This window comes from Centruroides sculpturatus, unplaced genomic scaffold (assembly GCF_000671375.1).
Source record: "Centruroides sculpturatus isolate CEXI.00-Female unplaced genomic scaffold, Cexi_2.0 scaffold194, whole genome shotgun sequence".
Lineage (NCBI taxonomy): Eukaryota > Metazoa > Arthropoda > Arachnida > Scorpiones > Buthidae > Centruroides > Centruroides sculpturatus.
In genome coordinates this window covers 806,616-819,518 of record NW_019384455.1, presented here as the reverse complement: position 1 = coordinate 819,518, position 12,903 = coordinate 806,616, and the positions used below count along the sequence as shown (strand labels likewise).

Sequence of the window (12,903 nt, the reverse complement as noted above, 5' to 3'; positions counted from 1 at the left end):
TCAATTTTAAAAATAATAAAAAAGCACAATTCAAATTTTAATAAAATACTTGTGTGATTTTTTTACAGAAATATTCAGTTATGATTTTGACAAGTAAAAATTAGATAAGCGTAAGCTCAATATTAAATTATTAATATGACATAGGTTAGTCATAAAATAATGAAACAAATCAGAGCAAATGATTTAATTCCAAAAAAGATTTTGACATTGAGAGATTTTTGGCTTGTTCCAAATGGAATTTTATATGAAATGTCAAAGGTTACAAAAAAATATGAATAAGAAATAAATTCTTTAACTATATATTTCTGTTAAAATAAAATATTAATAAATATTTTATTTTAACAGAATCTTAATTTATAGTGTTTTTTGAATATTATAAATAAAACGTTTATTTTTATATTGACTAGCCATTATTTTACATATACAACAGAACTAAAGACATTTCATAAAAATGTACAGTATATGTGTCCAAAAGTTAGAGGAACACAATTGCTAGCAGTGAGATCTAAAAAAAGCCATGAAGCTAATCAGTGGCAATTTGTACAGATGTAGGAACAAAGCAGTTTCTTTTTTTTTCTTTAACTCTTTCTGCTCTGTGGGCGCTATAAGGGCCTCTTTCAACAAGCCCATTATAGGTTCATCCAGGTCCACAATGAGGCAGCTGGGTGATGAGAGTCTGACATCTCCAGGCCACCACCTGAAAAATTTCTGGGAATTTTTCAACCCATCCAGATTCAATCCCAGGTCTCCAGATAGGCAAGCTGTCATCTTGACCGCTCAGCCATCCAGCTGTCAGGAATAAAGCAGTAGTAGTAGACATATTCCAAACTGGCATGTCTGCCTGGGTATTAGTAAGCACTTTCTGTCCATTCTCCACCTATGTCCAACTGTTGTATCTATGTTTTTTCTCTAAAGATTCTCTCTTATTGCTTTTTGATCTGTAAAATTTTGCAAGTTGTGCATAAATATTTTGTGCATTAATTAAAAGCGAAGAATAGAATATATTAATTCTACGATATTGTTATATGATACATAACTGTGTATAATACTGTAATAACATTTCACAGATTACGCGACTAATGATTTAAAAAAGAAAAAAATTGCTACGATCATTACTTGATTTTCATAAATCGACGTCATTATTAAATTATTCTTTATAAAATAGACAAGATTTTTCCACATGATTAAGTATCTTGTAAATGGTAAGACTATTAAGTGTTAACTATCAATTATAAATGTCAAAAAAAGGAGAGAAAACGCTTATTTTAAAATTTATGAAAACATCCTGTATGCTATTGGATTTAATTGTTTCTGAAACAGGAAATTTGTTGCATATAAAACACAAAATTCAAAACTTCAGTATCACATTGAAGATGAATTGTGATTGTAAATTTAGTACAGTATATTTTTATGGGGAAAATAAAAAAAGTTTTAGATCAAATTTCTAATTGTTAACAGCTCATTACGATGGATCGAAACTCAAAAATAATTGAGTAATTATAATTAGAACAATGGGCTGATCACGTGCAGTTTTCCGTGTTTTCTTCACGTTTGTAGTATCTGAATATGGGCAATTTCCCATAGAAAGTCCTCCCGAGAGGCATCTCTTGGCAGATCGTCCACATGTTGCATTAATTAAACCAGTGTTTCTCAACCTGTAACGAATCGTCGTCCCCTTCAATAAAACCGTTACGTAATAATGCCCCCTTTACTTTCAAAATTCCGATGCCGAAGGCTAAGCTAACGCCAAATTCGTACTGCATTGAATAGACTAGTGACTAGTGTAATGTTATTTAATTTTTGTACGATATAACGAATAAAATATCTATTCTTTTAACATAATGTTTTACTATATCGCCCAGAAAATTGTTTTTCGCTCCCAAAATATATATTGTTACAAATCGCCCCCTCAACATGGAAAAACGTCCCCGTTGAGAAACACTGCGTTAAACAAATAAACCAGCAACAAGTTGCTCAACTTTCCCAGTAACATTTAAAATTTCGGTGGCGCCGTTATCATATTCTATTTAAAAATTTTTTTTATTTTTAACTATTATAAAATGACAAAAGGCTTAATTTTGAGGGTAGGGATGGGTTTTATAAATTGTAAATGATGATAACAAGTAAAACTGTCATTAAGTCTGACCCAACTTGAAATGTGACTCACTTTGTCCGCCCACCCCGACGACCGGATGGTCAAGCGGTCAAGATGGCAGTCTATCGCTCTGAGGGACCCGGGATCGATCCGGACAAGTCGAAAAATTCCAAGGAATTTTTCGGGGGGCCCGACCAGATATGTCGGACCCCGTCCCTCACCACCCGGCAGCTCCATTGTAGGCCTGGCCGAGCCTACAGTGGGCTTGCTAAAAGAGGCCTTCCTAGTGCCCACAGGGTGAAAAGAGTTTTAAAAAATATCTCCCCACCCCTTCGACCTTTAATCACCAAAATTTAATAGTAAATATCCCCCTAATAAACAAACCTCCATGCAAACTTTCAGGGATTTTCGACAAAAAACACGAGTTATTAAGCTTCAAAGAGGGTGAAAAAGTCGTTCCACCCACATACACTTAACATCCGCCGTACATATAGAAAAAACCCTGAAATTTTTTACATTTCTCGACGTTTTAAGGTTCCCTGAGGGGGTCATTTTTGACCGATCGCCATACATTCCCTCTGTTATATACGGCCGGAAGAGTAAAAACAATTGATACCCAAACAAAAACATCTGAGATGTAAAATAATTGCGCCAAGTAAAAAATTAAGATAATTTACATAGTTTAAATTATTTTTTAGGAATTTTTATTTGGTTAAGTTAAGCTTGGTGCTTGAAATCAATACGCACAAGATTTTTATTATTTTTCTCTACATTTCGTTTCGAAACGCCAAGCATAACTTTACCAAAGAAAAACTAAGAAAAAATTTTAATAATCATGTAAATTATTATAATTTTTAACTTGGCGCAATTTTTTTACATCTCAGATGTTTTTGTTTCGATTTATTATTACAAGAAATGAGCTAAAAATGTTTACAGCAAAATACAATACAGATGACAAAACAGTTTACAACAATAATCTTTACTAACTTACCGACTACAGTAATATAATACAAGGTTCGCAAAGATTTCCGGATATTGAAAAATTAGCCTGTATATATAAGTGAGGATGTTTGTTTGTTCGCTACACACTCCTAGTCCATTCGACTAATTGATACGAAATTCTGCACTTCGTTAACATACTTCTAACTTACATAATGCTGTGTATATCGCATCCGAAAATATTGATTGGATTTATATATATCAATTAATTTCTGTCTACGTTCATTCTGGGTTTGCATGTTGTATCTATTGGCAAAAAATTTTTAAAATAATAAACTGAATATAATTCATATAAAAAACAGATATACATTTAAAAAAACAAATATATCTACTCAATTACTGCGACAATGATATAGCGCTATATCGTTACTGCGACAATGATATAGCGCTATATCGTTACTGCGACAGTAGCACATAGCACTCACGAGCGTGGAGTTGAAAAATGTTACAGTGAAAACTATATTAGTATTTAATTTTTCACATTTAACAACCCGGGTTTTTTTTATTTCTGAATGGTACTTTCTTAATGAATAAGTGTCTATTAGTAGCCGTGGGGATAAAACCACTGAACACTGTAGTTAGTCGTGGGTTCGCTCATCGTAAACGGGCTGGCTACATGAATTTTCAGGCTTTCATTTACGTTAGTAACACCTAAATAAGAGCCAGATTCTCATAAAAGTTCCTTCGGCAGATCACCTATAAGTTGCATTGCCGAAACCAAATTAATTCTATAATTTTTCTATAAATTTCCTGCGTAGTTTACATGCATTTTGATAATGTTCTTAAAATGGGTTTTACCGCATACCATTTTTGAAATTTACGATTAATAATTCCGGTAGTAACGACTATTACTTTATAAACCCGAGCGAAGCCGGTTATAAAAAGCTAGTTAATTATAATTTCTCTATTGTCAAAAATTTTATACTGTAAATTTTTCAAAAATAACTGTCCGAGTTGGCGGGGGTTTACTATATTCGAATTATTGTGTCATTAGAGAGGTTGTGGCCGAAGTTTTCATCTTTCAAACGTGAACGTCGAACGTCGAGTGCCGCTATCTTGTAAGCGGCACTCGACGTTCGACGTTCACGTTTTAGAGATGAAAACTTCGGCCGCAACCTCGCTATTATTAACGAATGAGACAATTCGAATATGAATTTCTTGTAATCGTGGATCGTTCTTTTATTAAACAAAGGTTTTTTTCTAATACATGACACATAAATCATCAATTTTTGAATTATTTATTGACAATGAATTATAAAATATAATAATGATTTATAAAAAATTCATAATAAAATTTAGATTCTTAAAATGTTTTTATTTTGATTATAAAATCTAATCTCATTTCATTGGTAATATTTCCAAAGTATGATTAAAATATGTACAGTACATACTATAAAAAGTTAAAATCATTTTAAAGATTTTTCATCATCAGTGGAAGCCGAAGATGTAGAAGGATATGTACAAGATGGCAACGAACATGAGCTAACGCTAAAATTATCATTGAAGTTTTTATCCAAATTAAATTCCTTTGCGCTTGCAGTAGAACTATCACTGTGGCAATTTTCACCAAAAACATTGTTATCTGTTAAATCTACCTCTTCCATTGGTGCTGTAATAGATTCTGTAGAACTAGACCTAACACGAACAGAATGGAGTCTTGGTATGGTTTCTTTATCTGACCATTCAAATTCTGTAGTTGTTGGCACACATCTGTCCTCAGATTCCACACTATTAACAGAATTGCTGTTACTTTTATCGATTCTGAATGACTGGTTTGATCGTACCAAGAGTAGTGCAAGATTCACAGTGATCAAAATTAATACAAACGATCCAATTGCCTGAAAATGGACAAAAATTTAATTACAATTTATAAACGATATTTGAAAAATAAAAACTTATGTTCTATCAAGTCATTATCAATATGTTCATTACATTAAATGAAATTCCAGATTAATTTTAAATATGCATTAGTTCGTATACTGATTTCATTTTTTTTTAAACCTATTTGTTTAAAGATTTATAACATTCATGATCAATTAATAGCTAGGTTAGTCACTCTGTGATACTTATTATGGTATACAGCAATTAATAGTTTAATATATTAGAATATTTTAATTTTACGTAAGAGATGCGCCAGAAAAATTTTGTTTTACAGTGCACCGCGAAGTTTGGAAACCAGTACTATTGAAGAAGGAATGCTGAGGCATGATTTGTTTCGATTATGAAATAATACTATTAGTGTGAGGAAGGAAGTGGTTATTAAAAACTATATTTAAAAATAATAGCTGATAAAAATATATACTTCTATTATTAAAATTGGGTGAACTTAATTACTTCAGATAGATTGTATACGGCAAATTACTTAATTCATTAAAGAGTTTTGGATATTTCCATTAATTATTCTGTGTTTAGTATGCAAATGATCAACAGTAATCTATTACGAACTGAAAAATGGTGAAATGCAATGTACGAAGCATTAATGATGAAACTGTTCGACAGCATATCCATACAATCATTCTGCGTATAGATAAACTTTTTATTAATTAATCGACATGTGGTTTGAAAGTTAAAAGTTTGTCAAAAATTATTCGTAAATCATTAATGGTATCGATGTAGGGATATTAGCTGATTGTTAATGTTGAGTAGGAGCTTGCCAGTGGCCAAGGCGACAGATAGGCTGGCGCATTAATATGCAGAAACCTATTACTCTGCAGTACCGGGGCAGATCGAAAAACCCCAGAAAGTTTTTGGAGGTGATCGGGTCCAGATATATCATATTTGTCTCTGACTACCTGGTCGCCTCACTGTGGGTATGACCGGACCCATAGTGGGCTTCGAAAACAAGCTCTCTTAGTGACCACAGGGCAGAGAGTAAAAAAATACGAAATTAATTGGAGGAACGTAACAAAGATTAACACAGCTGAAGTTATTAGTGATTATTAATTTTAAGATTTAGCTTTTTAACTTTGTCGATTAGTATTTAAGGCATCTTGTAGTGTATGAGGATAAATTCAAACATGTTTTCTTGAGGTAATTTAATTTATTTATATCCTGTTTAGTAATAATAATTTTAATCAACATTATGTACAAATAAATGTTATTACACATGTAGTAATCATATGCAATAAAATTTTAAATATAGGCCTAATTTATCATAAAATAAAAATTAATTTTTACTTTCAACTTGACATAATTAGACTTAACACATCCCACAATATTTCTGTAAGACAGTAAAAACGAATTTAGGTATTTATAAAGCGATACTTCTCGATTTCTGACATTATCATTAAACTATTTAAAATTAGAAAATATACAATTAATTACTTTTAAAAATTTCCCAACTTTTTACTATTAATTATAAGATAAAAATAATTATTGAAATAAAGAATATTTATATTAAAATTTTTACACGCGACTCAAAATACTTACGGCAGATAACTGATACTCGATAACTCCACTAGTACGAGGTATCAAAAATACGACAGCAAAAAAGTAAAAAAATATAGCAGCAGCCATATAAATCACTTCCTGAAATGTATATTTAATCAAATGTTTATTTTATATATTAAAAAGTTTATATAAAAACATACGATCGAATTTCATATACTCACCGCGAAAGCTTTAACACGGGGACGATAGCCAATATTTTGCATAAAACCAATAACATATATAACATATATCGCTAGTGATGCCACAAAAATGAGAAAAGATATGACACTGAAGTAACTATAGGTGGAAGTATAATTATTCGTAGAACAAGATGACTTTATCGGACAGGATCCCAATTCCACCAAAATGAAGGCCACCAAACAAAAAGTCTACAAGTTATGAAAATATTTCAAAATACGCAATTGTTATATAATTATAATTTTAAATACTTACAATAGTAAATATTCGTAGTAGCCCACAAGTAGATATCGCATATAGCTTTCCGCAAGGGAACAAATTCTTATTTACGTACTTCATATATTCTTCCTCCATATTTTCCTTTGTTTCATCTTCGTTTTCTTCCATGCTTTTTTTTAATTAACGAAATAAATAAGTTTAAATGCGTATAAAAATTCTCCGCAATGTAAAATTAACGCTTACTTCGGCTTGAAACTTTTATGTTGCAAAGTAAAGGAAATAAAACTTCAGGAAGTTGGTTCATTTCCTGACGTCCTAACATGTTTTTCCCTACGACCCGTGCTTGATTTAAATTAAATAAATAAATAAATTTGTATTTGGAAAAAATAGTTTTATCATTTTATAAACTCTAATATAATAATTAGAGTTTAATGATTAAATAAGATTTTATTACACAGAGAAAAAATTCAAACGTAATAATTTAACAAAAACTATTTAATTGATAAAAGTTATCATACGTATTCAATATTTTTTATTAGTGCTGCCATCTGGAGAAAACGTATTAAAGTAATGTATTTAAACTGATTTTTTTTTCTAATTTAGCATAAAAGTTATCGTGTTGTGGATTTTTTAACTATAATTAAAATTTCAAATCGATTAAAAAATATTTTTATAAGTTTATAATCGCAACAGAATCGAATTACCACGGTTGTCGATCAGATTCTCCGCACTTCTAGATGACGTCATAGACGCGAGCGACTGTCGTCCATTTACCGCGAGAAAGCGGTGACTCACCTTTACTACTCTTTTGACAGGTGTCTGTTGACAGCGATCGGATGCAATTTTATAATGAAATGAACAAGATAATCGAATAGCAATGGATATTCCAGGCAAGGAGTCAAGTCGTTTATTAAAAACACTTAGGATCTTCGAGCCGGGTGATGCGTGCAGTTCTACCTTGGCACGCCGTCCGCAAGATATTACATCAGTTAAGGAATCTCAAAGTGGACAATACGGCAATAGCAGTAATGTAAGTCGGTCCTACATCGCTGCACTTAGAGCAGAGGAGAATCGTATAATGGATTCAACTTACGGCAAAATTCTACCTAAATGTTCTACTAACACGTACGTGAATAGTAAATTAGAAGGCGTGGAATCCGATCCGAAAAGAAACGTCGAAGCTGCGGTCGAAAGTGAAACACCATCCGTTTACGGTAAAGTAGAAAAGAGTAACGTGAAGAAGTCAAGCGTGGATAATGTCGTTCGACCCCTTAATCGCTACGGAGGCGTTCAACTCACATGTGCTGCTATTGCCCGTGATGGTATGGCTAGAATCGCCAGTGGCAGATCTAGAACCGGTGAATCGCTATCGAAGAACCTAACTAATTACGTCCCACGCGCCTATAAAGATCCAAATCAAGAATCACATCCTATCTACGAAAACTTGCAACCCAAACCACCTTTACCTAATCCTATTCGTTCCGTCAAGAGTACTATACATACATACGCTGCACCGGCATATAATGGACAATCGCCAAGAAATCCCGACGACGATCCAATTTACGCCAATTTAAGCGATTTAAGTGAAGAATTGCAAGCGATGAAGCTACCGGAGAAAGATAATACTGTGATAAAATGTTCTGAATTAAATTCCGAAGTTTCTACCGCTAAGCCGCAAAACGAGAAAGTCTTTCCTAATGTGGCGAACGGTGATATCGGTACCAACATTCCACTTACTGTGACAAATGGCACAGATTCTTTCAATCAGGTTCCTATAAAAAAAGATGAGGCGGATGAAGATGCGTTAAAGATCGCGGGTCAGCTGGATGATAAAAGTTCTAACCACAGTTCGGAATTTGTTGGATCCGTCAATCATTACAAACCATCTATGGCAGGTGGAAAGACTCTTTTCCCTTACAGCGTTACTCCACCTCGTCCTAAAGGACCCACCGAAGCAGAAAAGAAAATTGAAGCTTTGATGAAACAGTTGGAAGATGAGATGGATACTGTCCCCGAAGAGGAATTCTTCGGTGAGTTAATTGCAAATTGCTTTCTCTCGTCATTAATGTTTTATACAAACAATATTATTTCAGTAAGAAAAATGTTTAATAATTTACGGTATAATTTATAAATTACATAAATAATGCTATAATAAATATTCATTCTTAATGGTCATCGAAGTAATACAGAAATATCGAAAATCATATTTTGTTTTGGTGTTATCATATCAAAAAGTGAACTCAGAAAATGCTAAATATTTTATCAGTTTTTCTATATATTGCCTAAAGTTAAATATATATATATTGTAGTGCTGTGAGTATTCGCTCACCCGTGCAGTTGTATTTGCAGCATATAATTATCCAGAATATAACCAAAAGTATTGATCAAATGATTTTTTTATGCATTATTAAATATGTTTACAGGATTTTAAATCAGATTTCTGTTTTTGTCGATTTAATATAACAAATATCGCAATTCTACTTGTTTTTTGGTTTATTTTTCGTCCTTATATTCGAACACGGAAATTCTCACTTATACGTTAGCATAGCGAAAATAATGTCAGAGAAAATATTTCTATTTCAGAAAACTGTGAGGACTTTTTTTTTTAAATCTGTATTAAAAGTTTTTCTGTAACTTAAGGAATTCATACGAATTATAACGTTAGTTGGAAAGACGTCGAGTTGGGAGTTTGTGTAACAGCTGGTGTTGCTTAGCAACGGTACAGGGAAGAGTCTGGCAAAAGTTGAGTGGGGGTCGTTTTTGGCTGACGTGATATAAACGAGGGCGTCGAGTTCTACCTGTGTCTGTGCAGTCTATTAACAGTCATGAGTGGTAAGTTAACGTGTTGCTTTCTAATGCGTTGCAGGTGAAAAAAATCATTTTTGTCACTTACTTCGCGTTATTTGACGTATTTTCTCGCTTTTTAAACAACCAAAAAGCGATTTTCGTGCTAGTCACGCTCGAATTATAAGTGAAGGAGACACGATGTAGTTCTTCCCCTCGTTTCACGTTAAATTTCTCCAGATGGAAATTTTAATAACAATTTTAACCGAGAATCTGTTTATTGATGGAACTGCTACGTTTTTTTCTTTTATAAACGAAGCTTTTAAGACATATTGGAGCCGATGTCGTCGTCTACTACTAGTACAGTCTTGCTTTTGTCACTATCGTTTCCCAAACGAACGGAAGACATTTTTTGATGTCATTTCTTATCTTCTTGTCTTGTAGATAATAAAAAGAAAAAGAGTTAAAAGTCCCCCAAAAAACAAAATCAAACCGAGATTGTAAAATGCATAAATGTGATTAATTCAGTATCGGACTATAAAAGGATATGCTGTTATGAATTAATGATAAACATTCGCTATAGCAGCTGTTGGTATTTTTCGAATTTTTATAGTATATTTATCTCGGTTTTACGTTTTTTTCGTCTCTTATGTTTCTTTCAAAAGTTGATGAAAACGTTTTCTTTACATCGAACGGGGATTTCCTTTTTTTTCTATTTTTAGCCGCCTTGAAGAGATTCTTGATGCGATGCTGGAATAAATATTAGATATTTAATGGCACCCTAAATGTGATTATGGACATCTTATGCACGAATTGAAAAAAAATATATAATAATAAATATATAAAAATGTTGCCTGTACATATCGAAAAATATTAAATTGTAAATAGCATAAATTACTTCAAAGACCTAGTTTATGTGCTTATTTAATATTCAACAATGTTTTAATTTTTGTTTCTAGGTTTCTAATTCCTTAAACAATTCATAGAATTATAAATTAAGCTTATCATGCTGAATGTAAATGAGAAATTTTTGTTCTCATTTACAACTAATTTTTAATATTTGATAATTGTGTTTTAGATTACATGATTTATATTCAATGAAGATTACATTTACACATAAATAATATATTCTAGTAATGTCCTTGGTTAAAAAAATTTCCTCGTTTGACCATTCACTTCTTCAAAATACTTGAAATTACCATGGTCCAAAATATTAATATATATATAGTCATATCATTATTTATTGTCAGAATATATTAAGTTTTTGTTCCACAAAATATTTTCTCTTTATTAAAATTGTTTTAAATATAAAATCATTCAGTTTATAAAATAATAAATTGTACTTTACAGCTTTTATATTGTAATTGTTATAAATCATTAGTGCTTTCATTTAAATGATGCTTTTAGGTATTTGCCATACCTGTGGTGAAAAAGTAACAGGAACAGGACAAGCATGCCAAGCAATGGGAAATCTGTATCATACAAATTGTTTTATATGTTGTTCTTGTGGTGAGTGTCTGTCAAATTCTCTATCATTTCAGTTATTTAATATAAGAAATATATATGTATCACAAAAGCACAATGCAACTATAAATAAAAGTTTATTAAACGCTTTAGTTTTTTTAATATTCATTAGTTTTTAGATTATTCAAAAAATTGCTTGAATTATATTTAGTCAATTGAATCAAAGATTATAATAATTTTTTAAAAGATTTCTTTTGTGTTTAATTTATTTAAATTACTAATGATTTAATTTATATCATTAATCTACATAACCCTATTTGATACAGATAAGTAGAAACAGGCATTAATTTTAAATATACTAAATACAGTATGTTGTTATTTTCAATTATTTTTTTTTTAATTTGGAAAAATTGAGAATATCTAAACCTAGAAAATTTACTTTTTAGATAGTATATATATAAAATATTTTCCAGTGAAGTAATGTTATCCATTTATTTTAGAAAAAAAGATGCAATGATATTATATTTTTGTATATTCTTTACAAAATCAATAAAATCTTTCATAAAAGTATTTTTTTTTGTAGTTTTTGATATAATAGTATAATAATGTAACATTTACAAAGGTTTTAAAATAAAATATTTTTTTTATTAACAGGTGAATTAATATAAATAAATTGAATTTGAAAATTTTACAGGGAGAACATTACGAGGGAAAGCTTTTTATAATGTGAATGGCCAGATATATTGTGAAGAAGATTATCTTGTAAGTTTTAATTGAAAGAATTAATTATTTATATTGATTATAACTAATATAATAAGAATATTATAAAAATTATTTATATTTATTAATTTCAAAAAAAATAAATTGTATTCTTTTTTTACTTTATTTTTCTTTATATGAAAAAATAAACAATTGGATAATAACATTATAAAATTATTATTGCATGTCAAGTATACATACTGTATTATTTATTTTGTCATACTGTAATCACTCTAAAATTTGAGATTTTTTACTTTTACAAAAGAGATATATATCTTTCATATATATATAATTTGAAAATAATATTTTTATTGAAAAAATAAAAGTTTACTTTAAAAGTTATTTAGCTAATTGCAAATCACTAGGTTTTAAAAATCTATATTGTATATATAAAATATTATTTTAAACTAAGTAGTTAATTTTTATTAATTTTATTTAAGAACTTTTGCACTTAAATTTCTTATTATTATTTGATATTTTTATTTATCTAAAAATACATTAATATTAGACATATATTTTTAGATATTTATGGTTATTACTTCAACTAAATGTGTGTTCCTAAAGATACAGCAATAATTTTTTTTTCTGTATGTAATAATAAATATAATAAAACATCTGAATAATGTAATCAAAATTTAAATTTAATCATAAATTTTATTTTATTATTAATTGGAAAATAGAAACTCAATGAAAAATTAAGTTTTAAAAATAAGAATTTTAAATTAGCTTCATTTAAAATTGTTACATATGACTAAATTAACATTTAATTGATTAATTATAGTTAATTATATATGTTTAATGAAATCAAATTATTTTACTTGAATGTAACATTAAAAGTAATATAATTTTTTTACATTTGTCATTTATAAAATGGCAATATTTTATTAATAATTTATAATTTATTATTAAAATAATAATTTTTTTAATATATAATTATTTACAATAACTATAGATCT

General features: G+C 29.9%; 2 protein-coding genes across 4 annotated transcripts in view; one reads left to right on the top strand and one right to left on the bottom strand.

The window, feature by feature from the left end:
- Positions 1-4,266: 4,266 nt before the first annotated feature.
- Positions 4,267-12,903, bottom strand: part of LOC111620669 — a 17,517-nt gene continuing 8,880 nt past the window's right edge. Inside the window, exons 1-6 of one of the 2 annotated variants that reach the window (XM_023362647.1) lie at positions 7,736-7,872; positions 7,184-7,282; positions 6,977-7,109; positions 6,706-6,912; positions 6,524-6,622; positions 4,267-4,932 (exon numbers count right to left, since the gene is read on the bottom strand). In XM_023362647.1, coding sequence (XP_023218415.1) covers positions 4,501-4,932; positions 6,524-6,622; positions 6,706-6,912; positions 6,977-7,108 — 870 coding nt within the window. In that variant the 5' untranslated portion in view covers position 7,109; positions 7,184-7,282; positions 7,736-7,872 and the 3' untranslated portion in view covers positions 4,267-4,500. Of the gene's footprint in view, positions 4,933-6,523; positions 6,623-6,705; positions 6,913-6,976; positions 7,110-7,183; positions 7,283-7,735; positions 7,873-12,903 lie in introns of those variants that run through there. The other variant, XM_023362648.1, reaches the window with a different exon arrangement.
- The window catches only part of LOC111620668 (Wilms tumor protein 1-interacting protein homolog), a 74,754-nt gene continuing 69,636 nt past the window's right edge, over positions 7,786-12,903 (top strand). For both annotated transcript variants that reach the window (XM_023362645.1, XM_023362646.1), the window contains exons 1-3: positions 7,786-8,970; positions 11,132-11,233; positions 11,883-11,950. In XM_023362645.1, the coding sequence (XP_023218413.1) occupies positions 7,818-8,970; positions 11,132-11,233; positions 11,883-11,950 (1,323 nt within the window). In that variant the 5' untranslated portion in view covers positions 7,786-7,817. The remainder of the gene's footprint in view (positions 8,971-11,131; positions 11,234-11,882; positions 11,951-12,903) is intronic.